The following is a 27,758-nucleotide window of genomic DNA, read 5'->3' on the forward strand; positions in this document are numbered from 1 at the left end:
GAAAAGTGTAGAGCAAGTAGTAAAAGCACTGGTTGTAAATATTACTTAAAATATGAGTAAAAGGTAGCCTTTCAGCAAACTTTAGATATGAAACAGCATGGACCCAGCATGACCTTGGTCAGTGAGGGGTGGGTTCAGCTGGGTCGCTGGTTCGATCCTCGGCTCAGTTGGCGTTTCTGTGTGGAGTTTGCATGTCCTCCCTGCGTTCGCGTGGGTTTCCTCCGGGTGCTCTGGTTTCCCCCACAGTCCAAAGACATGCGGTACAGGTGAATTGGGCTAAATTGTCCATAGTGTATGAGTGTGTGTGTGTATGGATGTTTCCCAGTGATGGGTTGCGGTTGGAAGGGCATCCGCTGCGTAAAACTTGCTGGATAAGTTGGTGGTTCATTCCGCTGTGGCGACCCCAGATAAATAAAGGGACTAAGCCGACAAGAAAATGAATGAATGAAAGAAATTCTGGACCTTGTGGCTGTGGGGGTTGGTTCATTCAAACCACCCAACCTCCCCCCTGGCTACGGGCATGCCCTTGGCTGTCACCGTCATGCCACTAGTATTCTTAACAGCACTTTTTTGTTGCAATTAAATCACAATCTAATCATGACAAACTATATATCATTGGAAAGATCAAAGATTTCTGAATACTTCCCATACTTTAAAATAAAATATGGTTCATATTCCTTAAAGCATTCACAGAACTGAGGAGTGCCCCCATATGGTCAGCAGTGTAAACTATATGTCACCTGGTGGTTATGTGTGATACTGCGGCCAAATGAATCTTGCTTTACATTTTTTGATATTAACTTCCAATTTAGAATGTAATTTGCTCAAATATGTAGCTTAGATTTGTTAATTTTAGGAGCTAAAACAGAGTTTTTAGAATACACATTTTATTCAACATAAAATAATGTACATTTATTTATCATTTTCGTAAACAACATCGCGTAACTTTTGTTGTCTTCAACTTTTTACTATCTGACAAGCGTCTTCTTGTAAATGAGACCAAGTTAATTTAATTTGTACACCATAGCGCTGAAGATTGACAATCATTTAAGCTGAACATGTCATTTTCACATCTACAGTGTCTATAGAAAATCATCATATCCCTCTTTAAAGGTAATTAACCTACTTTATTGGTCATACAGCCTGAAATCAAATCCCACTCCAAAATAACTATTCCAGCCTTTAAAATGTGTTTGTAGCCTTCTCTTTTCATAACCTTTCTAACTCTTTTGAAAGCAGGGTGTAATGCAAGTAAACGTATAGATTTTCACATATGAGGATTTTCTATAGGCACTGGGGTTAAACTAGCAGTGTCAAACAACAGCGATGCCTCCAGCAAACTCTACTATACAAATGCTGGGTTAAATTTTCCAATTTAAGCGGATTGAACATCAAGAAGTATTCAGCTGACCCACAAAATAAAATAAAAAAAAATGCAAGAATTGTGTTGTTTTACCTCATTTTAAATAACACTAAGTAGTTTGAATAAAGTCTGCTGCTACAGTACGTGGGGATTTCCGCCTGGATTTTGCCTACACAAATTTAAAAGCTTCCCAAATCCACATGCAGAGGTGTAAATGCAAAAATGTGGTCTCATTTTAAAGGAAACCCTTTAAATTTTCATAAAACACTATTGAAAGTGTTTTAAATATCTGTATATGTTGTCTGTGTTATAATAAACACCTAAAAAAGAGGCGCTTTTTGTATTTTTTTTATAAACTCAAATTTGAAAGTGTCTCTGTTAGGTTGTGTGTGGTCGAGCGTGCTGTAATTAATGTTGGTGGTTCCTGCACATGTCTGTAATCATAGGAAAAAAGAAAAATGTCTCCACCATAATCTATGCAAAAGTTTTTGCATTCCAACTGATGAGAGGTGATGTACAAGCCACAGGAGCGATCATTGTTTTCATATTTCACTATTCTTTTGTTTGATCAAACATAATTCACTGTGTTTGGAGCACGTCAGACATATAAAAGGATTACTTATGCACATCAGCTCAAAAACAGATGAGAAATGGCCCTGAAGGGCACAGCATAAGGTAAGAGATGACAGCTGTCTGTGCTATCTGGGGCTGCTTATTGATCATGAATGTATTGTTTTCACTTCTGCGATCGGCAACTGTTTGATATGTGAATATAATTCAGTATAAAGAATGCTAGAACCGTATGAGCACCGGCAAGAGCTTTCATTTGAGCTATAACTTGTACATGTGTCAAATGAAAAATGAAAATGAACCAATGTTCAATACCCAGCTCGGGTCTCCAAAATACTGTGTATTTAAGTGTAAATAACTTTTGTACAGTAGAATAAAAACCAAAGTGATGCATATATGCATAAAATATAGATTCTACACTTTCAAACAAAACCACTAACGGGGGTCTAATACAATGCTAGCCCTTTAAATCTGAAAGCGAAAGTCGATGATGTCACGGATCCGGTAACTGGATAAGATTACTTAATTTTTTTAACATTTTTCTATTTAGCTGTGTTGTTTCAACTCATTTTAAAAAAATTTCTGAACAATTTTTTTTTTTTGAAGTTTCATTTCTCAAAAGCAATGTGTGATTACAGTGTGATTTTCTCCAATAAATAAGATGATAGAAGACAGTGGTTCTCAAACTTTTTTCACCAAGTACCACCTCAGAAAAAAAATAGTCTCTCCAGTTACCACCATAATAACCAGTATTGAAATAAAGTAGTGCAGTAGGCCTAATTAAGCAGATACAGCTGTGCACAGTTCGAAGACGAGGCAGAGTCCTATTCAATCAACGAAATATGAAGCTGATCAGTCGTTGTTTTCATGTGACTCGCGGTGCGGCATTCTGAAAAGTTAAGATGTTTTCAACTGAGTACGCCTGGAATAAGCAAGCGCGTCGTGCTGCAGTTCTTACTCATTTTGCTAGCCTGTGGGTTAAATTTTGGCACTCAAGTGACCGAGATGTAACAATAGAATATGGTAATTTTTCAAAATAAATGATCATTCAGACTCAGATTATGAATAAAACTGAAATAATTCATGATTTTTTTTTTGTGCAGCCCGGTACCAATTGATCGGTGCTGGTCTGTGGCCTGAGGGTTAGGGACCACTGCTCTAGCTCGTACAGTATCCGGCTATGCAAGCACCACAAACCTCTTTCTCTAGTTCTCCGTCAATTGAGTAGATTTTTAGCAGCTGATGACGCAATACACTAAAGTAAACATTCTAAGCACAGCGATTTGATCGTAGGCTTTAGATCAGTGGTTCTCAAACTGTGGTACGTGTACCACTAGTGGTACGCAGGCTTCCTTCTAGTGGTACTCGGAGGAATTGCTGAATAATTTAAGTAAATAAAATGAACACACTTTTAACCCTTTGACACTTACAGCACCAATGTGATCAGTAAATTGATTTTAATAGGAGAAAACTTTTATTTTATTTTCAATTTTCTAATGTTTGTTATGTATTCCATCATTTGAAGCTAATCTCCTGCATTTATTTGTAACAGTTGTTGGGGGCTTATCTTGTATTTTTATTTCCCAATGTTGACAGGTATAGTTTAATCACTTGACACACAAAAGCCTAAACTTGCAGTAAGCAGATCTAATTTCTAAATTAAATATGTAAATCCAAATCATACATTTAAAGTTAATGTTTAGATTTCAAATACATACAAATACGTTTTAAATATGTGCAACATCTATTACAAAACTTTTCAAAATCATTTTATATATGAGTAAGATCACAAATAGCCTATATTTAGGAGGTCCAAGGCTTCTATATGTTAATACTTTACATTTAAGTACAGCAATTTTCTTTTTTCTTTTTAAGACCATTTCTAATGAACTTTTAGAAGCACATTTTAATTTAAACATTATTTTTTTACCTGTAAGCACAGGGCAGTGTTAATGTTGAAGCTATTTATTATGTTTAAAGTTGCTGACAATAATAAATATTCATAATAATAGAAATTAATCTGCCTCATTTTTGAACTGTCCAGAGGTTTAGCTGCTTCATTAGGCCTACTACACTACTGTATTTTAATACTGGTCGTTTTGGTGGTACTTGGAGAGACAATTTTTTTCTGAGGTGGTACTTGGCGAAAAAAGTTTGAGAACCACTGCTTTAGAGAACAGCCAATGCTGATCACATCAGCGTTATCAAATGCATCAAATGATTAAGTTTGTATACATTTTGTCTTTCATTGCTCAGTGATTTCTCCACGTAGCCACTAGAAGTAAGCCCGTGTACCACTAGTGGTACGCATACCATAGTTTGAGAACCACTGATATATGATATTCTCAGATTCTCCAGGAGGGTTTCATTAGTGATGCTCACATGTAAAATGTGCTTTTGGCATAGACCATCATTTAGAAAAAAATGCTGGGTTCCACACAATTCCTTCATGTTGTCCCAACACAAACCGCTTAAGTTTATTTCCTTTTTTTATTTAAGTAAATTGAACATAAAACTATTAAGCTGTCCTAAAAAAGGGTAATAATAGTGTTGTTTTAACTCATTTTAAAATAAGTAGTCTAAACAAGTAGCAAAAGCCATTTTTTGAGTGTACGCTGTGAAGAATGCTGGGTTACACACAATCCCTTCATGTTAAGTGCACTTAATCATTATTTTATAAATGGATTGAACATAAAAGTATTCAGCTGTCCCACAACAAACCCACAATATTTGTGTTGTTTCAACTCATTTTAAATACTGTAAGTAGTTTGAACTTTACATAATGATTGTTTTTACAAATTCAAGTAGATTGAACAAAAAACTATTAACCTGACCCAAAAAATCATAAGAATTGTGTTGTTTCAACTCATTTTTAAAATTGGGAGTTTGAACAAGCTGCAAAAAGCTATTTTGAGTGTACACTGTCAAAAATTGCTGATGATCCACACAATCCCTTCATATTGTCCCATCACAAATCGCTTAAGTGTACTTAATCATTTTCACAAATATAAGTAGATTAGACTATTAAGTTGTCCCAAACAAAACCACAACAATTGTTTTCAACACATCTTAAATACTGTATGTAGTTTGAACTGAGTTCAAATTATTATTATAATTTATCAATTTAATTAGATTGAACATAAAACTATTAAATTGTCCCAAAAAAAAAAATCTAAGCCGTCTGAACAAGCAACAAGTTAATTTTTGACACTGTAAGAATGCTGGATTTTTCTTCATGTCGCCCCAAAACAAATCCATTAAGTTTACTTAAAGATTTTCACAAAGTTAAGCGGACTGAACATTATACCATTAAGTTGCCCCAAACAAAACCACAAAAATTGTGTCGTTTCAACTCATTTTAATTAATGTAAGTAGTTTGACCTTAAATTTGTAATAAGAAAATGATTATATAAATTTAAGTGGATTAAGGGCGAAGCAGTGGCGCAGTAGGTAGTGCTGTCGCCTCACAGCAAGAAGGTCGCTGGTTCGAGCCTCGGCTCAGTTGGCGTTTCTGTGTGGAGTTTGCATGTTCTCCCTGCGTTCACATGGGTTTCTTCCGGGTGCTTCGGTTTCCCCCGCAGTCCAAACACATGCAGTACAGGTGAATTGGGTAGGCTAATTTGTCCGTATAGTGTATGAGTGTGTGTGAATGTGTGTGTGGATGTTTCCCAGAGATGGGTTGCGGCTGGAAGGGCATCAGCTGCGTAAAATCTTGCTGGATAAGTTGGCGGTTCATTCCGCTGTGGTGACCCCGGATTAATAAAGGGACTAAGCCGACAAGAAAATGAATGAATGAATAAGTGCAGGGCTGATAGTGGAAAAAATTCCTGAGCCTGAACTTTTTTTCCTTGCCCCTGAGGTGAGTAGGGGTGGGGGTACTATGTATGCAACGCACTTTTAACACATAACTTGTGGGCCCCTGGGCCCAAATATATTAACAGCCTATGTGTAACCCTGATCATCATTATTGTCAAGCGGCTCTTTTTAGACACATGCCAGTAATGTCAGTGACACATGCCAGTGTCAGTGATCTTGTGACATGTGCCAGTAGGTGTCAGTATAAGCACGTTATAAGCACATTAATCTTATAAGTCTCTTTGCTGTAATATTTAAAAATCATTAAGCAAATGACACCTGTTATCTTACATGCATATATGTTATGAGTTTTCAACATGCATTTTATTAAAACTTTTTAAAGGATATTATTTAAAATACCTTAAAATGAAAAAAAGTTAAATAATAAAATAAATGAATGAATTAAAAACATAGAGAAGTCCATATTGTAGGGAACAAAGGAACTGCCAGGATGCAATAATATACAGTACAACAGATAAGTGTAACCCCTCCCGTAAATAAGCATGCCACAATAAATTTGACTGACATGTACTGTCAAATGACTATATTACGTACGGAAGTATGACTACGAATACATGAAATAAATGCGTTTAAATTAAAACATCGTAGCTCAGCAAATAAACTAACTTGCGACGCGATAAATTAGGTTAAAAGTCGCGTAATGATTAAATATGGTTTTGCTCGTGTTAATTAATGTCATAAGCTTTGCCGGGTGTCGATGTCACTGCAGTGACATGCAGCGCGACACTCTGAGTGACACAGGTCACTACACATGCCACTAGCGAGTGACACATGACAGTGGAAAACCGGACGTGCCACCGGAAGTGTCACTACACTCAGTGGCATGTGCCAGTGTCATCTGTACGTCAGATGTCGTGTCACTCCATGTTAAAACTGCTACTGTGAATCCGCGTTCAAGCGCACACAATAAGCTAAAACTCGCCCCAAGCACCGGCAAAAACAAATAACAATGAATGTGTCGAGGAAAGAGTAAGGACATATCTTAATTATTTATTAATAAACTTATTCTGAGTCAGTGTCGCAAAGATCCTGACTGGCAATCTCCTCTTGGACTCGCCTTTAGAAATTCATCTTTACGGATTACATGAAGGAGTTTTTTTGTTTTCGATTTGTTTTATTTCGTTAAGTAATAATTTAAAGCTTTCTATAAATATATTTATTATGTCTGTGAGGCATATACATTTAGCTTCATTTTGTTAAGCGCTCCTGTTCAAAAACCAGACGACAGAAAGCGCATAATTTTGGTTTTCTTTATTTTATAAAAACGCTGTAACGTTTTTTGATGTATTACTCGTACTTTGTGAGCAAAAATGACGGATAACTTTAAATTGCTCCCACTGAAAAAATGCAAGTGATTGCTCTGGCGCCTCGATGTCCTGCAAGCTTTTTATAAGCAAACTATGCGCCTAATAGCACACATTCTTTAACCTTTAAGCTACCATTGTTTTATACTTGAACTGTTTTATATCTTTTATTTTAGGCAAGTCGTGATGATCTGAGAAGGCAAACTGATCAAACAGACAATGATTGTCTTCCGCTGGGTGCTGTTCGTTAAAAAAAAACAACTTATTTTTAAAATGCTCCAAACGTTTTTCTAAATAAGCTGAATAAAAACGAAACTAAATATAAACACTTTGACATTAGGCTACATACAAAACTGAACTATTTCATAGCTGAAACACTAAGTTGTTTAAGGAGAAGGGGGAAATATATTTTTGTCCCGTCTATTGCTTCACCGTTATTTCGAGAATAAACCCAGCGTAAATATGCAGATGTCATTCCCAAAACATATCAGCGTATATGTGCCGAAAACGAAAGTTTCATACAAATTCTGAATGGATTATAGCCTGGAAAGTGCAAAGCACGCTCCTCTTATTATCACTAAAAAGCGTCACTAATCTTAGTTCATAGAGATCTCACAAAGATCCGTTATAATTTATAAAGCTCTCTAAATTACACAATTAATCTATTTACATGGCGTCTACACTCAAAAGATGATTCACGAGCACACAAAATGGCACTTAATAAAACCAATCCGGCGCTTTCAGCAGTGAGTGAATTCTGTGAATCTAGAGAAATGACAGATCAATATCCGTGAACCTGATTTTTTTTTTCCCCGCAGCCACAGTACGCCGGAAATCCGGCGTGGTGCCGGAACGCTATCACCCCTGTAAGTGGATTTAACTTAAAACTATTAACTTGACCCCAAAATCCCCCTAAGAATGGTGTTGTTTCAACTCATTTTAAACACTAAGTAGTTTGAACAAGCACAAAGGCCATTTTTGTTTGTAACAAATGCTGGGTTACAAACAATCCCTTCATATTGTCCCAACACAAATCACTTAAAGTTTACTTAATCATTTTCACAAATTTAAGTAGATTGAACATAAAACTATTAAGTTGTCTCAAACAAAACCACAAAAATTGTTGTTTCAACTCATTTTAAATCCTGAAAGTAGTTTGAACTTAAGTTTGATTGATATTTTTTTCCACAAATTTAGGTCGGTTGAAAAAACTATTAAATTGTGCTGTTTCAACTCATTTTAAATAAGTAGTTCTAACAATCATTTCTGGAGTGTAGTTAGTTTAATTCCTCAAAAGCAATGCTCATTTACAGTGTGATTTTCTCCAATAAATAAGATGATATAAGCTACTCTCAGATGCTCTTCTCCTGGACGCTGTCGTTAGTGATGCTCATCTGTAAGCTCTGCTTTTTGCATTGACCATCATGGCTGCTGCATCTACAGGATTCACTGCTGGAGTTCTGCCCGCCGTCAGGAGCTTTCGCCAGATTTAATGAAGTCTGAGAGGTGCTGCTGACGTCCTGGAGCTCGCGGGACACACCAGACGGAGAGTCTCTGGAGGAAAACTGCTGGCCGTTTATACACAGCAGGCTGTTTTGGGTTTGCTGGCCGCGGGAGTCGCTCCTGCAGAACAAACACTTGATGTTCTCCACCACTTTGGACAGGACCGCTTTACGCAGTAAGATGTAGATCCACGGGTCCAGGATGGGGTTGGTGGAGGCGAAGCGGATGGCCAGAAGATCTGGGTTTTTATCCAGACGCTTCTCCACTGGAGTCTTATAAAGCTGGTTGAGAAACACCTGGACCTGCCAGAAAAAACACACAAATGCACGTCACTGTACATGTATTATACACATAGACAGAGATATATATATATATATATATATATATATATATATATATATATATATATATATATATATATATATATATATATATATATATATATATATATATATATATATATATATATATATATATGATGTACAGTGCTCAGCATAAATGACTACACCCCATTTTGAAAGTGAATATTTTTATCCATGTCTCAGTGACTGTCGGTCACATACAGTAGAGGGAGAGAGAATATGAAGTTAGCATTTCTCTTGAAACCCTATTTTTAAAAGATAATGTTTTAGATGGTTCAAAACATTCACTCTGCTGTCCTTAAAGCACATTTTCACTAGTTTGGCAGTATGCTTAGGCTCATGGTCTGTTTGGAAGAGTCATTTGTGGCCAAGTTTTAATTTCCTGGCTGATGTGTTGAGATGTTGCTTCAGTATTTCTCCATAATGTTCTGTCTTCATGATGCCATCTATGCTGTGAAGTGGACCAGTCGCTCCTGCAGCAAAACAGCCCCACAACATGATGCTGCCGCCCCCATACTGCACAGTTGGGATGGTGTTCTAGGCTTGTGCGCTTTCCCCTTTGTCCTCTAAATGTAACAATGTTTGAGAATGTTTTATTAATTTCTAGACAGTCAAAAGTTTCCACACATTTCCTTGGTATGTTTTTAGCTTTGCTTTTAAACTGTGCAACTTTGGTCAGATGTTCTCAAAATAGTCTGCAGGAGTTTTGGTCCATTCCTCCTGACAAAATTGCTGTAACTGAGTCAGATTTGTAGGCTGTCTTGCTCGCACAAGCTTTTTCAACTTTGCCCACAAATGTTTTATAGGATTGAGTTCAGGGCTTTGTGATGGCCACACCAAAACATTCACTCTGTTGTCCTTAAAGCACATTTGAACTAATTTGGCAGTGTGTTTAGTCTCGTGGTCTGTTTGGAAGAGCCATTTGTGGCCAAGTTGTAATGTTCTGGCTGATGTGTTGAGATGTTGCTTCAGTGTTTCTCCATGATGTTCTGTCTTCATGATGCCATCTATGCTGTGAAGTGGACCAGTCCCTCCTGCAGCAGAACAGCTCCACAACATGATGCTGCCGCCCCCTTACTGCACAGTTGGGATGGTGTTCTAGGCTTGTGCGCTTTCCTCTTTGTCCTCCAGATGTAACACTGCTCATTATGGCCAAACAGTTCAATCTTAGCTCCATCAGAGCACAGAACATGTCTCCAAACATTAGTCTTTCCCCAGTGTCATTCAGCTAATGGTAATCTGGCTTTGTTGTTGATTCTGGCTTGTTGATTTTCCCATGTTGTCACACAGGGAAGCAGTGTGTTTGAGCTTTTCCTTCAACACTATTCTACAGTTGTGCTCACATTAACTAAAATGTTGTCAGTTAGCCAATCAGAAACTTCCAAAACCCTGACATCATCATCTGAGCTTTTCCAGAGGCAGAATCATCTGATTGTGTGTAAACTTGTCTTTCAAGAAGAGTTAGAACCATTTCTCAACAAATCTCTCCCATTATTCTGCTATTAAGCAGAACAGAAACACATGATGATCCTAACTTACCTAAAAAAGAAAACATTTACACCCGGTTTCACAGACAAGGTTTAAGGCTAGTCTAGATTTAATTGCATGTCTGAGCTGTATGAACTCAAAATAACTTGCAGTGAGATGTCTTAAAATTTGTCAATTTTATTATTTTATCACCAGATGCACACCAGTAAATATATTTTTCTAAGGCCATTTTTATAAATGTGGCTTAAATAGCCTAATTTAACTAAGGCCTAGTCCTGGCTTAATCTAAACCCTGTTTGTGAAACTGGGTCTTAGTCACATTAACATCTGACTTTATTTTAAATGGTTATGTGCCTTTTATACAGTGAATGTAAACTGCTTTCAAATGCATTTTCCTATATTTTTGCAAACAATATTAAATTTCAGCTCTATCAAATGTTTGGAAATCAACCAAACAATGCAAAATCAATTTTTATTTTCTACAATATAATTTTTTGATGATTATTGGCAATATGCATAAATGTTAGAAAACCCTTGAATACAAACGCTGCAAACTCTAATGTGGAAGTGAAAAATAAGGTCTGAATATTAGCAGTGGGACACAAATAACGCTATTTTTGGTTAATAACAAAGCAGTTTTCTGCAAGCCCTGACAACATTTGGCACATTTAGCATGAGCCCTTGCTGGAGCTGCCAAAAATCCAACCCAGGCTCATTCTGGAAATGTAGCCCTGCGGACGTTTCTAGAGACCGCGATTTACGTGGCCGGAGGTCCGTATGGCTGCATTTTGTGTTTTATCGAGCGACTGCTGCGGGGCGGTGTGACGTCACTCCTCTTTTTCGCGCTCTCCGGCTGACGGCTTACCTCCGTGTGGAGGGCTTTCACGCTGCAACCAGTTTGTCCGCTTAGCTCGCAGTGTTACAACGGCGGAGCAGAGGCCCGGAGGAGGAGGAGCCGGCCACGGCGACGATCGGGATCGAGTCCGGGAAAGAGCGGTTCCAGAAATCAGGTAAGATGAAAAACAGAATCCAAAAAATAAAAACGAACGACTTCGTGACGGGGCGAGAATGCGGTGAAATCCTAAAACGCGGTCAAAATCGGGCAAGGGCTTTTGCTTTTCTTTTGTGGACGGCTTTTGCGAATCGTCGCTTGGGTTTAGGGAAGGAGGAGGGCGGGGTCAGCCGATTAGACGGCCGCCCAGTCGATCGTTCAGTCATTCAGCCAGTCAGTCGGACAGACGATCGCTCTATAGCAGCCTCCGGCGGCTTTTCACGTGAGAACAGCACGGGCGCAAACGGCGCGCGCTCCCGAGAGGCGTTCAAGATGCGAAAAAGCGCGCACAGCGGCCTCTCGCGGATTCGCGAAAACAAAAACTGCTCGAATACGCACCTCCCGGGAGGTATTTCGCGGTCTCCAGAAACATCCGTGGAGCTACGTTTCCACAATGAGCCTGGGTTGCAAATATCAGCTGATTTCAGGAGCGTGTCCTGCGATTAGCTCTGAAGTTCAGTTCTTAAGTGCAGAAAGTAAATTATCGTTGCAGTTCTTTTTTCTTTATTATAAGTTGTGTTTCTCTCTTCATGCATCATCACAGTAATGATCAATCTACAGGTTATTCAGTGAATTAACACATGCTTACGTTTGCAGTCTCTAGGCTTTTCAGTTTAAGAGTAAATCTGGCAAGAGTTCCTGTGAGGACGTTATTTGTGCCCCACAGCTAATAGACAGACCTTATTTATCGCTTCCACATTAGAGTTTGCAGTGTTTTGATTCAGATGTTTGATAAAATTAATGCATACTGCCAATGATGATGAAAAATATTTAACAATTGATGAAAATGTTAACATTTTGCCATGTTGGACTGCTTTTGAAACCTGTAGATTATTGACATGTAGACTGATCATCACTGTGATGCATGAAGAGAGAAACACAAATTGTAATAAAGAAAAAAAGAATCACCACAACAATTTACTTTCTGCACTTAAACACTGATATTCAGAGCTAACCGCAGGACACACTCCTGAAATCAGCTGATATTTGGCAGCTCCATCAAGGGCTGATGCTGAATGTGCTGCTATAGCCTGGGAAGAAATAATGCATATGTCCAATAATAATTAAAAATATTCAACAATTGCAGAAAACGTTAGCATTTTGCACTGTTGGTTGCTTTCGAAACATTTGATGGAGCTGAAATGTAAATTGAAAATGTAGTTTAATATTGTTTGCAAAAGTAAAGGACAAATGAAGTTTGCAGCAGGGTTCAACGCTAAAGATTTTTTATATTGGCCCGATTGGACCAGCGGTTCAGATTTTTACTTGCCCTGTCAATATTTTCACTGGCCCCACCAAAAAAAAAAAAAAGTTAAGTTAATAACTACTTCTTAGCCACATGTTTTTAATATTGTGTCAAAAATGTGTTTGAATCTGGAATTTTTTTTATATTTTTATAATGTTAATAAATGTATAATGAGCAAATCGTCGCATTGTACCCACGTAAATGTTTGCTTCCAAGACATTCTTTTAGCCTCATAAATTCATTTCGCTGTACTGGTTTTTACCAGGTTACAAAAAAAACAACATGCTCACAACATCCAATCAGATAGAAGGAACCGAAAAGCATGCTGTTTACAACATCACTGAGAAGGTAGCATTTAAAGGCTTAAAAGCACAAACTGTTTCTCGATTCTAAGACTGTATTCATATGCAATTGACAAATAGTCGCAGACAAATTGAACTTTTGTGACAAGGCACTACGAATCAGGCCAGTAACAATTCTGTCTACGGTCCAGAGCGCCTCGCATGCTGACCCCGGGCCATCGGGCAGTCCTTATTGTTGAGCCCTGTTGCAGTGAACATTAACAAGGTCACAGTCAGATATATTGTAAATAAGCAAGATCTAGCAAATATTGTTGTTACTTTGGACCCACCCATGCGTTATTCTGTCCCTGCTGAAGCAGGGTGCAAATTATAAGGGGGGAATGACTCCCCTAATTAGCGCTTGATCACCCCCTGAAGGACATCAAAACAAGATGTGTGTTGCGGGGGGGGGGGGGGGGGGGGGGGGGGTGGTCAGCCCTTTAACAGTAAGAAATAGCTTTCTTCAATATTAGCTTTCTTAAATATTAAAATTTTAAAATTGCATAATATGAATAGATATTTGATCACTCCCCATAACGGTTCATACCACTGTAATGCATTCAATCTCATCAATCAATGGTAGAAATAATATCATTCAACAGTCTGAAACAGCAGTTCTAGAGCACGTTTCTTGTAAAATAGGTGTTTATATCGGCATGTAGCCTAAAAAAAATTATTGTTAATAAAGTTTGACTTTCATTAACCTCCAAAATAGTCACTCAATATTTCCTCAAAACACTGAAAACATACATATTTTATTAATAAATAGAAGACATTTAAATACATTCATAAATTTGATTCACTGAAGCATGCATTACCAAAGTACTACCAAAAGAACTACTACCCCCCCCCCCCCCCCTCCCTTTCAATCGTCAATGTATAATTCACACACTGGTCAAGAGTAACAATATGCAGTTTATGTTTACAGTGAAACGACAATAAAGTTGTTCAACATTTGTTCAAAATAGCATCTGATATTGATAGAGCACACTTATGAGTTAATAACAACAGCCAAAATGTATTTCTGTGCAAACATTATCTTTTAAAATTAGGCTTTTATGAAAAAATTGTGGCAGTGCAGTGCACAGTGCTGATTCGAGTCCCAGCTAGGCCATTTTAGCATTTCTGTGTGGAGTTTGCATGTTCTCCCCGTGTTGGCGTGGGTTTCCTTCAGGTGCTCCGGTTCACCCCACAAGTCCAAACACATGCGGTATAGGGGAATTGATCAACTACATTGGCCGTAGTGTATGAGTGTGAATGGGTGTTTATCAGTGTTGGATTGCGGCTGAAAGGGCATCCACTGCATAAAACATGTGCTGGATAAGTTGGCGGTTTACATTTACATTTATTTTAGCATTTTATTTTGTCTAGATTTTACTTTTATTTATTTATTTACATTTACATTTGTTTTAGCATTTTGTTTTATTTAGACTTTTATTTACTTTTATTTATTTATTTACATTTACATTTATATTTATTTATTTTAGCATTTTATTTATTTATATTTAGCTTTTTATTTATTCATTTATTTGTTTTATTTTATTTAGATTTTTATTTATTTGTTTATTTATTTATTTACATTTATATTTATTTATTTTAGCTTTTTAGTTTGCTGTTTCACTATTAGATTTATTTATTTATTTATTTATTTATGTTAGCTGTTTATTCTGTTTAGAGTTTCTTAAATTTAAATTTTCTTTAATTCTTAAATTAAGTTTTGTTTTATTTATAATTTTGTTATTTATTTATTTAAATGTATATTTATGTATTTTAGCTTTTTATTTTATTAAAGGGCACCTATGGTGAAAAAATCTGCTTATCAAGCTGTTTGGACAGACATGTGTATAGGTATAGTGTATGGACCGTCAGATTGGGTTAATATAAACACACACAGTCCTTTTTTTCAATTTAACAACATAAAAACGGTGGACCAATTGGAGCGGTTTTCAGACCGACCGCAACTTTACGTAGGAGAGCGGTCCTGTGGCGACCCCTTATTAGCCGAAAAGAGAATGAATGAATGAATGAATGAATGAGAAATTGTACTTTCCTCCCAGCTCTCCCCTACTTTTACAACAGCAATCCACTCTTAAATATAAAGGCTCTTTTTCAGCACATCTAGAAACTTTTAATTCTGTAAAAAGTGCCCAAAAAAAAAGCACATCATTCAAATGTTCTTCTCAATAAGACAAAATAGTGCTATTAAATGGACAGTTCAGCCATGAAAATAAAATCATTTACTGGCTCAAGTGATTGTAAACTGTGTGAGTTTCTTTTCTTCTGTTGAACACACAAAGGAAGATATTCTGAGGAATGCTGGAAAAACAGCCATTGACATCAATAGTAAGAACAGAAACACTATGGAAGTCAATGGCTGTTATTTTTTTTCCAGCATTCTTCAGAATATCTTGCTTTGTGTTCAACAGAAGTAACAAGAGTTGGAAAAAGCCGAGTAAAAAAGTTAATTTACATCTTGTGTGAACTAGTATATTAACATGGCTCTTCTGTGGCAGCTCTATTTTGAAGAGTTTACTGCGAGCATTTTGGCATGTTTATCCCTCTAAACAGAAGACTTTATCATCTTCATCGTCATGATAATCTGCATTTGTCCTTTTCTGCAGCACATTGTAGAGCACTGTGAGAAAGCTGCAGATAAGAGACTCCGGCGCTCATATCTGAGACACAAGAATACACAGTTATTTAGACCCACACAGACTCTGCGCCTGCAGAAATCCACACGTTATATAACGCACCATTGAGTCTGTTTGTTTATGTATTTAAACGTGTGTGTATATTCACATTAAAGGGAAAGCTCACTCAAAACTGAGTACTTCCTTTTCACTCTCCCTGAGTTTCTTTCTGCTGTTCAACACAAAAGAAGAGATTTTGAAGAATGTTGGAAAGCGGTAACCATTGACTTTCATAGTAGAAAAAACAAATAGGTTACCCTACTGAAAAATGCAGCTTAAACCAGCCTAGGATGGTTGGGTGGTCTTAGCTGGTTGACCAGCCTGGTTTTAGAGGGGTTTTGGCCATTTCCACCCTGGTTTTAGCTGGTCAGGCTGGGAGATGACCAGCTTAAACAAGCTTGACCAGCCTAGCCAGGCTGAGAGCCCAGCCAAAACCAGCAATGTCCAGCTTAAACCAGGATGGTCAAGCTGGTTTAAGATAGTTTTAGCTGGTCACTTCCCAGCATGACCAGCTAAGACCAGGCTGGAAATGGCTGGAAACCAGCCTGGAAGTGGAAAAAAACCTCTAAAACTAGCCTGGTCAACCAGCCAACCATCCTAGGCTGGTTTAAGCTTGATTTTTCAGCAGGGATGGTTTCCAACATTCTTCAAAATATCTTCTTTTGTGTTCAAACTCAAAGTTTTGAAAGTGATGGAATTTTCATCTCTTAAATGCGGTTTTTATATTAGCTTGAGTAATAAAGTTAAATAATATGCAAATGTTCACGTACAATACAAGTTTCAAAGTAATATATTCTGTATTTTGGTAGATAAATTATATGGAAGACTGACGTTATTTACTAAAGGAATGATTGTAATTAGATTTGCACAGTGAACCCTTAAATAAACGTTTACAGAAGCATTTTTAATGTAATGTATTAAAGTTTTAGTTACTATAAATATTCATTCATTCATTTTCTTGTCGGCTTAGTCCCTTTATTAATCCGGGGTCGCCACAGCGGAATGAACCGCCAACTTATCCAGCACGTTTTTACACAGTTGATGACCTTCCAGCCACAACGGAAACATCCACACACACACACACACACACACACACACACACACACACACACACACACACACACACACACACACACACACACAACGGACTATTTAGCCTACCCAACTCACCTGTACTGCATGTGTTTAGACTGTGAGGGAAACCGCAGCACCAGGAGGAAACCCACGCGAACACAGAGAGAACATGCAAACTCCACACAGAAACGCCAACTGAGCCGAGATTCGAACCAGCGACCTTCTTGCTGTAAGGCGACAGTACTAACTACTGCGCCACAGCTTCACCCTTACCATACATATATATATTAATCTAAAAAACGCTGAATTATTTAATCCAATAGTTGAGTTAAACATATTTGGTGCTTTGTTGGGTTATTTTTCACATTTATTAGGTTACTTAATAACTCAACTACTTGGGTTAAAATGTAGAATTTCAACAAGTCAACTGATTAATATGCATGCGTAATGTTGTTTTTGCTTTGTAAAGTTTATTAAAGCTCTAACGCAATAATATTGTTTTTTTTGTTGTTGTTTTCGGTGTCGTGTTTTTTATATCCATTTCACCAGCACTCTTAATTATTGATGACACAAATGCGCACTTTATAGTAGATCTATATTAAATAAATGCTTTCTCTACCTCCCGTGTTCATCTTTTTTGGAGGAAATGATCCACATATTTGGGATATCCGGCTGTCATGCTCACCTTTAGGACCTAGTGGAGATATTTATTTATTTGCACAGCCATAATTATTAAATTAATTGTAGTACTAGAAATAGCAGAATAGACAAAAAAACATTTGATTAAAATAACCCAATGCATTGGGTTAAAATAACCCATAGTGGGAAAGGTGTTATAATAACCTTGTGTTATATGTTGGGGTATCTATAACCCAATTATTTTAACAGAGTACACCACTATACAAGCCTATACAAGATTCTTAAATAAAGCAGCCACAATAACCTATACCAGGGGTCACCAATCTCGGTCCGGTGGGCCGGTGTCCCTGCAGGGTTTAGCTCCAACTTGCCTTGACACACCTGCCTGGATGTTTCAAGTAGTAAGACCTTGATTAGCTTGTTCAGGTGTGTTTGATTAGGGTTGGAGTTCAAATCTGCAGGACACCGGCCATCCAGGAACAAGTTTGGTGACCCCTGACCTATAGGGTCATAACAACAAGAATGAAAACCTGCACACGATAATTCCCATGCAAAAGTTGTGATCTTAAAAAAAATTAATTTGCCGGGAAAATGTGCACACTCTGTTAAAATAAGTGAGTTATAAATAGCCCAGCTATTGGTTATTACACCTTTCCCACTATGGGTTATATAACCCAATGCATTGGGTTATTTTGATCAAATGTTATTTTTTCCATTCTGGTATTACTATAACTAGTCTAGTACTACAATTAATTTGATAATTATGGCTGTGAAAATAAATCAATGTCTCCGCTAGGTTCTAAAGGTGAGAAGGACAGCCGGATATCCCAAATATGTGGATCATTTCCTCCAAAAAAAGATGAACATGGGAGGAAGAGAAAGTGTTTTATCCATTTAATATACACTCTAAAACAGTCAGTTATTTATTTAACCCAATGGTTGAGTTAAACATACTTGATGCTTTGTTGGGTTATTTTTAACCTTTATTAGATTATTTATTAATAACTCAACTAGCTAAGTTAAAGATTTGGTGCTTTGTTGGGTTATTTATAACCTTTATTTGGTTATTTATTAATAACTCAACCAGTTGGGTTAAAATTTTGAATTTCAACAGTCAACTGATTTAACTGACACAGAACTGTATTAATGTGCATGCGTAATGTTGTTTTTCGTTGTAAAGTTCATTTAAGCTATAACTCAATTATGGTGTTATTTTTTTTTTATCCAATAACCTCTGTGTCGTGTTTTTTTTACATCCGTTTCACCATCCAAGACCATCTTTTAGAAGCGTTTGGATGTGGCTTAAATGTATTGTACATTGTGGACACTGCTGCAGCTGCAGGACAGCCTCTACAGCACACAGAGCTCCATATTCTGCTCCATCAACACACGATTTTCTGCTTGCACAGTTTAAAACCGTCTACTTTGTTCTGTTTGTGATTCCTAATTTATTTTAACAAAGGTTTCTGGAACTAAAATGTAATGGAAATAAAGCATTTTACATATTTAAAAAAAAAAAGTTTGTTATTTATTTACACAGCCATAATTATGAAATTAATAGTAGTACTAACAACAGTAATACCAGAATGGAGAAAACAACAACATAAAAAATAACCCATATTGGGAAGGTGCTATAATAACCTAGTTGGGTTATATGTTGGGGTATTTTTGACCGAACTATTTTAACAGAGTAGATCAACTATGACAACAATGAGTGCGCATTTGTGTCATCAATAAGTAAGAGTGCTGGTGAAATAGATATAAAAAACAGGATACGGAGAGGTCATTTGATTAAAAAAAAAATAACAGCAATATTGTTGCACCAAATATTTAACCCAACTGGTTTAGTTATTAATAAATAACCTAATAAAGGTTAATAACCCAACAAAGTACCAAATATGTTTAACTCAAGCATTGGGTTGAATAAATAACGTTTTTTAGAGTGCACCTACTTTAACTCATCGTATAATCCATAATCATTGATGAATATGAACAATAAATTACAATTTAAACTGGTGCACGTTCACTTTTATAAAAGTTTCTATTTATATTTATAAATTAGATTTATAAATGAGAGTCCTGGAACTTACAACAAGCGGGATTGAGCAGATGAGCACGACTGCGGAGGTGGCGATCAACAGGATGACCATCTGGATCTCCGCGCCCGCCAGGCGGCTGAAGCTGCGGCTCCTGCCGGGATCGGCGGCTCTCTGTGGGTCAGTGCCTAGAGACGTCCGCCGGACGAAGCGGCGGTGCATGCGGATGAGCGCGCCGCACACCAGCACATTGCAGACCACCGTGACCAGGATGAGCAGAGAACTGCAGCCCGCGTACATGTAAGAGAACGCCGCGTGCGCGCTCACATTGGTCCGCCAGTCAATAAAGCACCAGGTTTGAGGATACTGCATTTTCACCTCGCCGAAGCCGACACTTGGAAGCGCGCAGAACAGTATATTCGATGCGTAAATGGCGAGTAGGGTGACCCCCGCGAGCCGCTTATCCACGTAATCATTGTAGAAATACGCGTGGTTGATTGCGATGTATCTTTCGATGGACATGGCGCAGATGATGCTCAATCCTGCGAGCGAAAAAAACAGCAGCACGAAGCCGAAGTATTGGCACAGCGGGTCCCCGTCCGGCCACGCGCCCTTCACATAGGTGGCGATGGTGACCGGGCTGGCCAACACGGTGCCCAGGAGATCCGTGACCGCCAGCCCGCACACCAGGGTATAAAAGGTGGTCTCCTTCTGCTCTCTGCGGGACTTGCAGAGCACCACGATGGCGATCAGGTTACTGATGACCCCGAAGATGAACATGATGGCGGGGATGGTGGGCACGGTGGGCTCCATGCTGCTGCTGGACGCGCTGGAGGTCTGGAGATCGCGCTAAGCAGGCATTTTTGCTGGAGTTGTGGAGGGAAGAAAGTTGTGGATGAGGGAGTAAAGCGCCCCGCCTGAGGCACATTTCATATCACACACAAATACAAACCACACACACGGGACGCCCCTCGTGCGCATCACCACGGGGTCCGACGCGTCCCGCACTGCAGCCAGCAAACTTTACGGCAAAATATGCTTTGGTTACTTGGATTTTTTTGTCTTGTTTCTAGTCTAAATATCTACAAATTTTTAAATCAAGACGTAAGCAAAAATATTGTGTTGTTTTTAGAAATAATATGTGACAATTAAGTGAGCTTTTCCTTAAAACAAGCAAATAATCAGCCAAAATGCAAGCAAAATAAAAGCATTTCAAAGAAAAAAAAAACAATATTAGGCTATATTTAGCTTTAATTAAAATTTTACTTATTTTTTAATTAATATTTCTGAAAGCAAATCCATATATACTTTTTTTTGGTCTAGACAATGTTTCTTGATTACATTTTTTTTTAGATATTTGGACTAAACAAGACAAAACCTCCAATTACATAAACACATCACCTCCGTGAAGTTGGCACCCCATAAAAACCAATAATCCCCAAAACTATGCCATTCGTTTGTGCTACGTTTGTGCTGATTTGTGCCGCAAAAACGAACGTTTGTGCTGGTTTGGGATCTGAGATATTAAGCATTATTTTTTTAACCGTGTGACGTCACTCTCCACCCCATGTTGCGCAATTGACTTCAAAACAGCACAGGTCGTTTGTGCTCGGTTTGTGCTGGTTTGTGCCGTTAAAACGAACACGGTATCTGTTTTCCTCTTTTAGATATAAGCAAAATATTTCGGGAGCCGTGACGTCACTCTCCACCCCATTTCCTCCAAATCGCACAAAACTGGTATCATTCGTTTGTGCTGGGTTTGTGCTGGTTTGTGCCGTTAAAATAAACACTTCATCTATTTTCGTTGTTTAGATATAATCAAAATATTTCGGGAGCCGTGACGTCATTCTCCACCCCATGTTGTCTAAATCACACCAAACTGGTCTCATTCGTTTGTGCTCGGTTTGTGCTGGTTTGTGCCGTTAAAATAAACACTTTATCTATTTTTATTGTTTAGATATTGCCTTATCAAAACATTTCGGGAGCCGTGACGTCACTCTCCACCCCAGGTTGTCTAAATTGCACAAAACAGGTGTCATATGTTAGTGCTGGAGTTGTGCTGGTTTGTGCCGTTAAAACAAACACTTTATCTATGTTTATTGATTAGATATTGCCTAATCAAAACATTTCGGGAGCCGCGATGTCATTCAGCGCTCCATTATTTCCTCTAAATTGCACAAAACAGGTGTCATATGTTAGTGCTGGATTTGTGCTGGCTTGTGCCATAACAATTAACACTTTATCTATGTTTATTGATTAGATATTGACTAATTAAAACATTTCGGGAGCCGCGACGTCACTCAGCGCCCCATTATTTCCTCTAAAATGCACAAAACAGGTGACATTCTTTAGTGCTGGATTTGTGCTGGTTTATGCCATTAAAATAAACACTTTATCTGTTTGTATTGTTTAGATATTGCCTAATCAAAACACTTTGGGAGCCGCGACGTAACTATATTGCACAAAACAGGTGTCATTCAATTGTGCTGGTTTTGCCATTTATAAACACTTTATCTGTTTTCCTTGTTTGGATTTAACCAAAATATTTGGTTAAATTTGTGCTGGTTTGTGTCATGAAAATGAACAGATATTTATAATATGTTACAAATATGTTACTTTCGTTTGCTCACAAATTGTGCTCGTTTGTGCTGCAAAAATATTATTTGTAAAAAAATAATATCAGATCATTAAGAGGTCTCTCCACCCCAGTTGCTACATATTTACTAAAATAGTCTCATTTGTGTTATGACATATTAAAAAAATTGCAAATATATGACAGAAGATTGTGATAAAATATGAGGCATATTAAATGCATAGGCCTACTTTCCACTGACTGAAAATCATGCACCCGCACAGTTGGCCTCAAACTAAAATATAATTCGTATATTTTTCTTGGAAAAAAATATCTTTTTGAAACAAGTTTCGTATATTTGTCTCTTTAAAAGCCGCTTTTCCAATCGTTCGGACCCTTTTTTTATGCTGAACTGTTAGGCTCACATTCCGTGCTAAACCAGGCAAGACAGCAAATCAATTTTATTTGGAGGGAAAATTACCAAAATTTAACGTGATGAATGAAAATGATTGGAGGGGAAATAAATTTATCAAAAATTTCATACATTAAAGAAAAATAAACAATAATAATAAAACAATAATAGTGCATTTGTATTATAGTGGTAGAAATATATTTTTTGAGAGGCCTTGGGCAAAGTAAGCGGGCACTTTCACTAATAAAAATATAGCCTAGCACTTAAATTATTTCATTTTTAACAATCAATAAATTACACAGAGGTTTTATATCAAAAGTTGATAAAAATATAAAATATACATTATGTTGGTAAAATAACCATTTAAACAATGGCTGTTATTTATTTTAGTATTCAAACATTAAGTACCGATTTTTTCAAGTGAAATAACAATAAAAATGAAACAACAGCATATCAGGATGTAAAGCATATTCATATTAAAGCAATTCCTGGTTGAGATTTTAGAAAATATAGCTACCCAGTATATATTAAAGATCACAGAGAAATTACATGTCTTCAAAAATGTCCAGCTTATATTTAACTGAATTGTATAAATATTGAAAATTGCTCATTTTATTTTTATTAAACATTTGTTATTTTTATTAGCAAAAACAATATCAACATTTAAGAATCTATATTTATGTTATTCATTCATTCATTCATTCATTCATTCGACTTAATTATTGGTGCATATATAGGCTATAATTAAATTATACAACAGTACCTTGGACAGCAACAGTGCCACTAAAGCTTTCAAACAAAAGTCCAAAAAATTAAAGTTTTAAAGTTTAAATTAATTTTCTCCGGTGACGGCCGACATCACAACACGCCGTATAACCGTCCTTCAGGTGGTAGCCTATAGCCGGCATTAAATTACAAAAAGCTGTCTGGGCCTTGAATTAAAAAAAGTTTAGTTATTTCCTCATTGTTTAAAGAGTCTACAAGTTATTAAATATAAAAAATATATAATAATATTAATAATAATGACAATAATAAGAAGATAACTAAGGATAACTAAAATATAACAAAATATTACATGTTTATCTTTTATTAAACCAAATCAAAATGGTCAAAATAACATCCTACAGCCCGTGATAAAAACGCACAGTGTTTACCAATTAAGTGAATGTAAATATTTTATATGATTGTTGTTATTGTTATTATTATTATTAATTGTAATTAATTAATCAATTATTTATTGTTATTTTATTGCCATTTGGACATTGTTCTTTTAATGACAAACAACACAATCACGAAAACCAAAACTTATCTGTAGAAAACGCATAGCCTATGTGTTTGCGTGTGTTATAATCTATTTTTCCCCATAAAATAAATATTGACTAAATAAGTCCACTAAAGCTGCTTTACTTAATCATAAGTGGTAGGCCTACCTACCACAACAGAAAAGTTTAGGCTGCTAGTTTAAATACGAAAGCAGCCTAATATGGACGACCAGATGATAAAAGTATTTAAGAGAAAAATCGCTGCATGGTTAAACAGGTAAAAAAATGTATATTAATACATTTTTTATAAAATTAATAAATATATATATATATATATATATATATTTTTTTTTTTATTATTTTTTCCCCCTATTGTTAAGCATGCTGGCTACTCATATGAGACTAAAACAAAGTAGATAAGTAAAGCAGGGTTGTAGCCAATTATCTTTATATTGGCCAAGCCCTTTTACTTGGATTAAATCTGTCAAAATGATGTTCGCATCCTTCATGCTTTTTCTAATAATAAAAAGATCTCAGAATAACCTTGGCCTAGGCTATCTAAAAAAATAAAGCATCTTAAACAAAATTTCTATCAGCCCAAACAAATTTAAATATTTTAAAATATGCGGGTATCTGATATCATTATCTTTCATTCAATATTTTAATAAAAGAAGCAACACTAACGAAACTTTCAGGTACAATCAGCACAAATGAAAGGCACATAACGAGACTATTTTAGTAAATATGTAGCAACTGGGGTGGAGAGACCTCTTAATGATCTGATATTATTTTTTTACAAATAATATTTTTGCAGCACAAACGAGCACAATTTGTGAGCAAACGAAAGTAACATATTTGTGCACAAATACAAATATCTGTTGTTCATTTTCATGGCACAAACCAGCACAAATCTAACCAAATATTTTGGTTAAATCCAAACAAGGAAAACAGATAAAGTGTTTATTAACGGCACAACCAGCACAACTGAATGACACCTGTTTTGTGCAATAGAGTTACGTCGCGGCTCCCAAAGTGTTTTGATTAGGCAATATCTAAACAATACAAACAGATAAAGTGTTTATTTTAATGGCATAAACTAGCACAAATCCAGAAAGAATGTCATCTGTTTTGTGCATTTTAGAGGAAATAATGGGGCGCTGAGTGACGTCGCGGCTCCCGAAATGTTTTAATTAGTCAATATCTAATCAATAAACATAGATAAAGTGTTAATTGTTATGGCACAAACCAGCACAAATCCAGCACTAACATATGACACCTGTTTTGTGCAATTTAGAGGAAATAATGGAGCGCTGAATGACATCGCGGCTCCCGAAATGTTTTGATTAGGCAATATCTAATCAATAAACATAGATAAAGTGTTTGTTTTAACGGCACAAACCAGCACAACTCCAGCACTAACATATGACACCTGTTTTGTGCAATTTAGACAACCTGGGGTGGAGAGTGACGTCACGGCTCCCGAAATGTTTTGATAAGGCAATATCTAAACAATAAAAATAGATAAAGTGTTTATTTTAACGGCACAAACCAGCACAAACCGAGCACAAACGAATGAGACCAGTTTGGTGTGATTTAGACAACATGGGGTGGAGAATGACGTCACGGCTCCCGAAATATTTTGATTATATCTAAACAACGAAAATAGATGAAGTGTTTATTTTAACGGCACAAACCAGCACAAACCCAGCACAAACGAATGATACCAGTTTTGTGCGATTTGGAGGAAATGGGGTGGAGAGTGACGTCACGGCTCCCGAAATATTTTGCTTATATCTAAAAGAGGAAAACAGATACCGTGTTCGTTTTAACGGCACAAACCAGCACAAACCGAACACAAACGACCTGTGCTGTTTTGAAGTCAATTGCGCAACATGGGGTGGAGAGTGACGTCACACGGTTAAAAAAATAATGCTTAATATCTCAGATCCCAAACCAGCACAAACGTTCGTTTTTGCGGCACAAATCAGCACAAACGTAGCACAAACGAATGGCATAGTTTTGGGGATTATTGGTTTTTATGGGGTGCCAACTTCACGGAGGTCAAACACATCTCAACCTCTCCAAAGCAAGCATGTTTACGTATTTGGCGTTTTCGTCCTGTTTCTAGTCCAAATATCTAATAAATAAATAAATAAATAAATAAATAAATAAAAAATGTAAATCAAGAAACATTTTCTAGACCGAAAAAAAATTAAAAAAAATAAATAAAGTAACGGATTTGTTTTCAGAAATATTGATTTAAAATTAGGTAAACAATTAATTAAAGCTAAACAATAATATTGTTGTTGTTTTTTCTTCTTTGAAGTAGGTTTATTTTGCTTGTTTTAAGAAAAAAGAAACTCACTTATTGTCACACAATATTTCTGAAAGCAACACAATATTTTTGCTTGTCTAGAAAATGCTTCTTGATTTTAAAATGTGTAGTTACTTGAACTAGAAACCAGACAAAACCTCTGAACATGCCTGCTTTTGAAAGGTTGAGGTTTATCAATAGTGATATACTTGATAAAACATGGGGACAAACATTAGAACACATTAATGAATTGCCAGCATAACCAGTGACCATAACATAATTAAAGATTAAATGTAATTGATATTCACATAATCTATAGTGAATTTTAACAATGTGCCCAAACTATTATTTAACGATAAAACTATGGTGATAATAATGCATTATTCTGGTAATATAAGGACTATGTTACTTTACAATTACTTTTATTTATGCATTACCAGACCAGCTCAATTATACTTGCTTTCTGTGTTCTGTCAAAAGTGTTTTATGCATTGTATTTTATATGTATTATTGTAGTGTTTATTATTCTTCTATAATTTGTAGTAGCTTTATAAATGCACTTAAATAAACGTTTAAAGTATAAAGTAAAACGTTTAAAGCATTTTTGTGCAGTGTTTGAGAAATTCTCCTCATCTGTTTTTACTTTTAAAGTAGAGGCTGCTTGCTGCTTTACTTTCATTGTGCGTGCTTTCATCCAACGCGCCCACTGGGAAATCATCATGAACTGCAGGGACAGTTCGGGCTGAAATTAAAATCTTGTCAATTTACTCACCCTGGCGTCATGAAAGATGTATCAGACCTTTTTCTCCAGAACAACATTAAAGAAGATGTTTAGCTGAATCGGTGCTCCTTGGAGACTCGTGTCATGCGCGTCAACTGTTGGTCAACCGTTTCAAAATAAACACAGGCCTAAAAGCAAGTACAAATCACCCCAGTGGCTCCCGATGATACATTGGGCTCTTATAAAGCGAAACCACCAGTTTGTGTAAGAAATTGAACATTATTTACAATATGATCAGCTTTAATCCACAGCCTGAACAAACAGTTCTCGATGCGCTGAGTGTCGCGAACGAGAGTTTCCGGCAACTTGATGACGTAAACGCGAGCGCGCGCATGCTATTGCTTTAAAAATAAAACAGATTCCTTCCTAAAAAAATCACTTCAGTTTAATTTGACAACATGAATTAAATAATGTATCTGTTCCCCAGTCAACATTTACTTCAAGTAACAAAGATTATCTCTGAGTGACATGGTGGCTCAGTGGTTAGCACTGTGGCCTCACAGCAAGATAATCGCTGGTTCGAGTCCTGGTGAGTCAGCTGGTATTTATGTTTGGAGTTTGCATGTTCTCCCCAGGTTGGCGTAGGTTTCCTCTGGGTGCTCCGGTTTCCCCTACAGTCTAAACACATGCGCTTCAGGGGAATTGATATACTCAGTTGGCCTACTTACACTATATGCCATCCGTACCGTGCCCAGGCCCGTTTCCCGGATCGTTTGAGAAGTGTGAGAGCACTGAATCGGGCTCAAGCACGGTTCACTTGTCCGGCCCTGGCCCGGTTGGAAGAGGTGTTCCTGAGCGCAGTTCACTTGAGCGCGGTACGTTTTGTATGTGAGTGCAAACCGCGCCAAAGCTCGAAACTGAAAGCGAGACGTGA

General features: G+C 36.9%; 1 protein-coding gene across 2 annotated transcripts; it reads right to left on the bottom strand.

The window, feature by feature from the left end:
- Positions 1-8,376: 8,376 nt before the first annotated feature.
- On the bottom strand, positions 8,377-27,195 carry ptger4a (prostaglandin E receptor 4 (subtype EP4) a). Of its 2 annotated transcripts, XM_068222984.2 has the most exons (3): positions 26,876-27,195; positions 19,598-20,409; positions 8,377-8,918 (listed from the first exon to the last, which is right to left on the bottom strand). In XM_068222984.2, the coding sequence occupies exons 2-3, from the start codon at positions 20,354-20,356 to the stop codon at positions 8,466-8,468; spliced, it is 1,212 nt and encodes a 403-aa protein (XP_068079085.2). In that variant the 5' UTR covers positions 20,357-20,409; positions 26,876-27,195; the 3' UTR covers positions 8,377-8,465.
- Positions 27,196-27,758: the final 563 nt, after the last annotated feature.

The sequence above is a fragment of the Danio rerio genome, chromosome 8 (assembly GCF_049306965.1).
Source record: "Danio rerio strain Tuebingen ecotype United States chromosome 8, GRCz12tu, whole genome shotgun sequence".
In the NCBI taxonomy this organism is placed as follows: domain Eukaryota; kingdom Metazoa; phylum Chordata; class Actinopteri; order Cypriniformes; family Danionidae; genus Danio; species Danio rerio.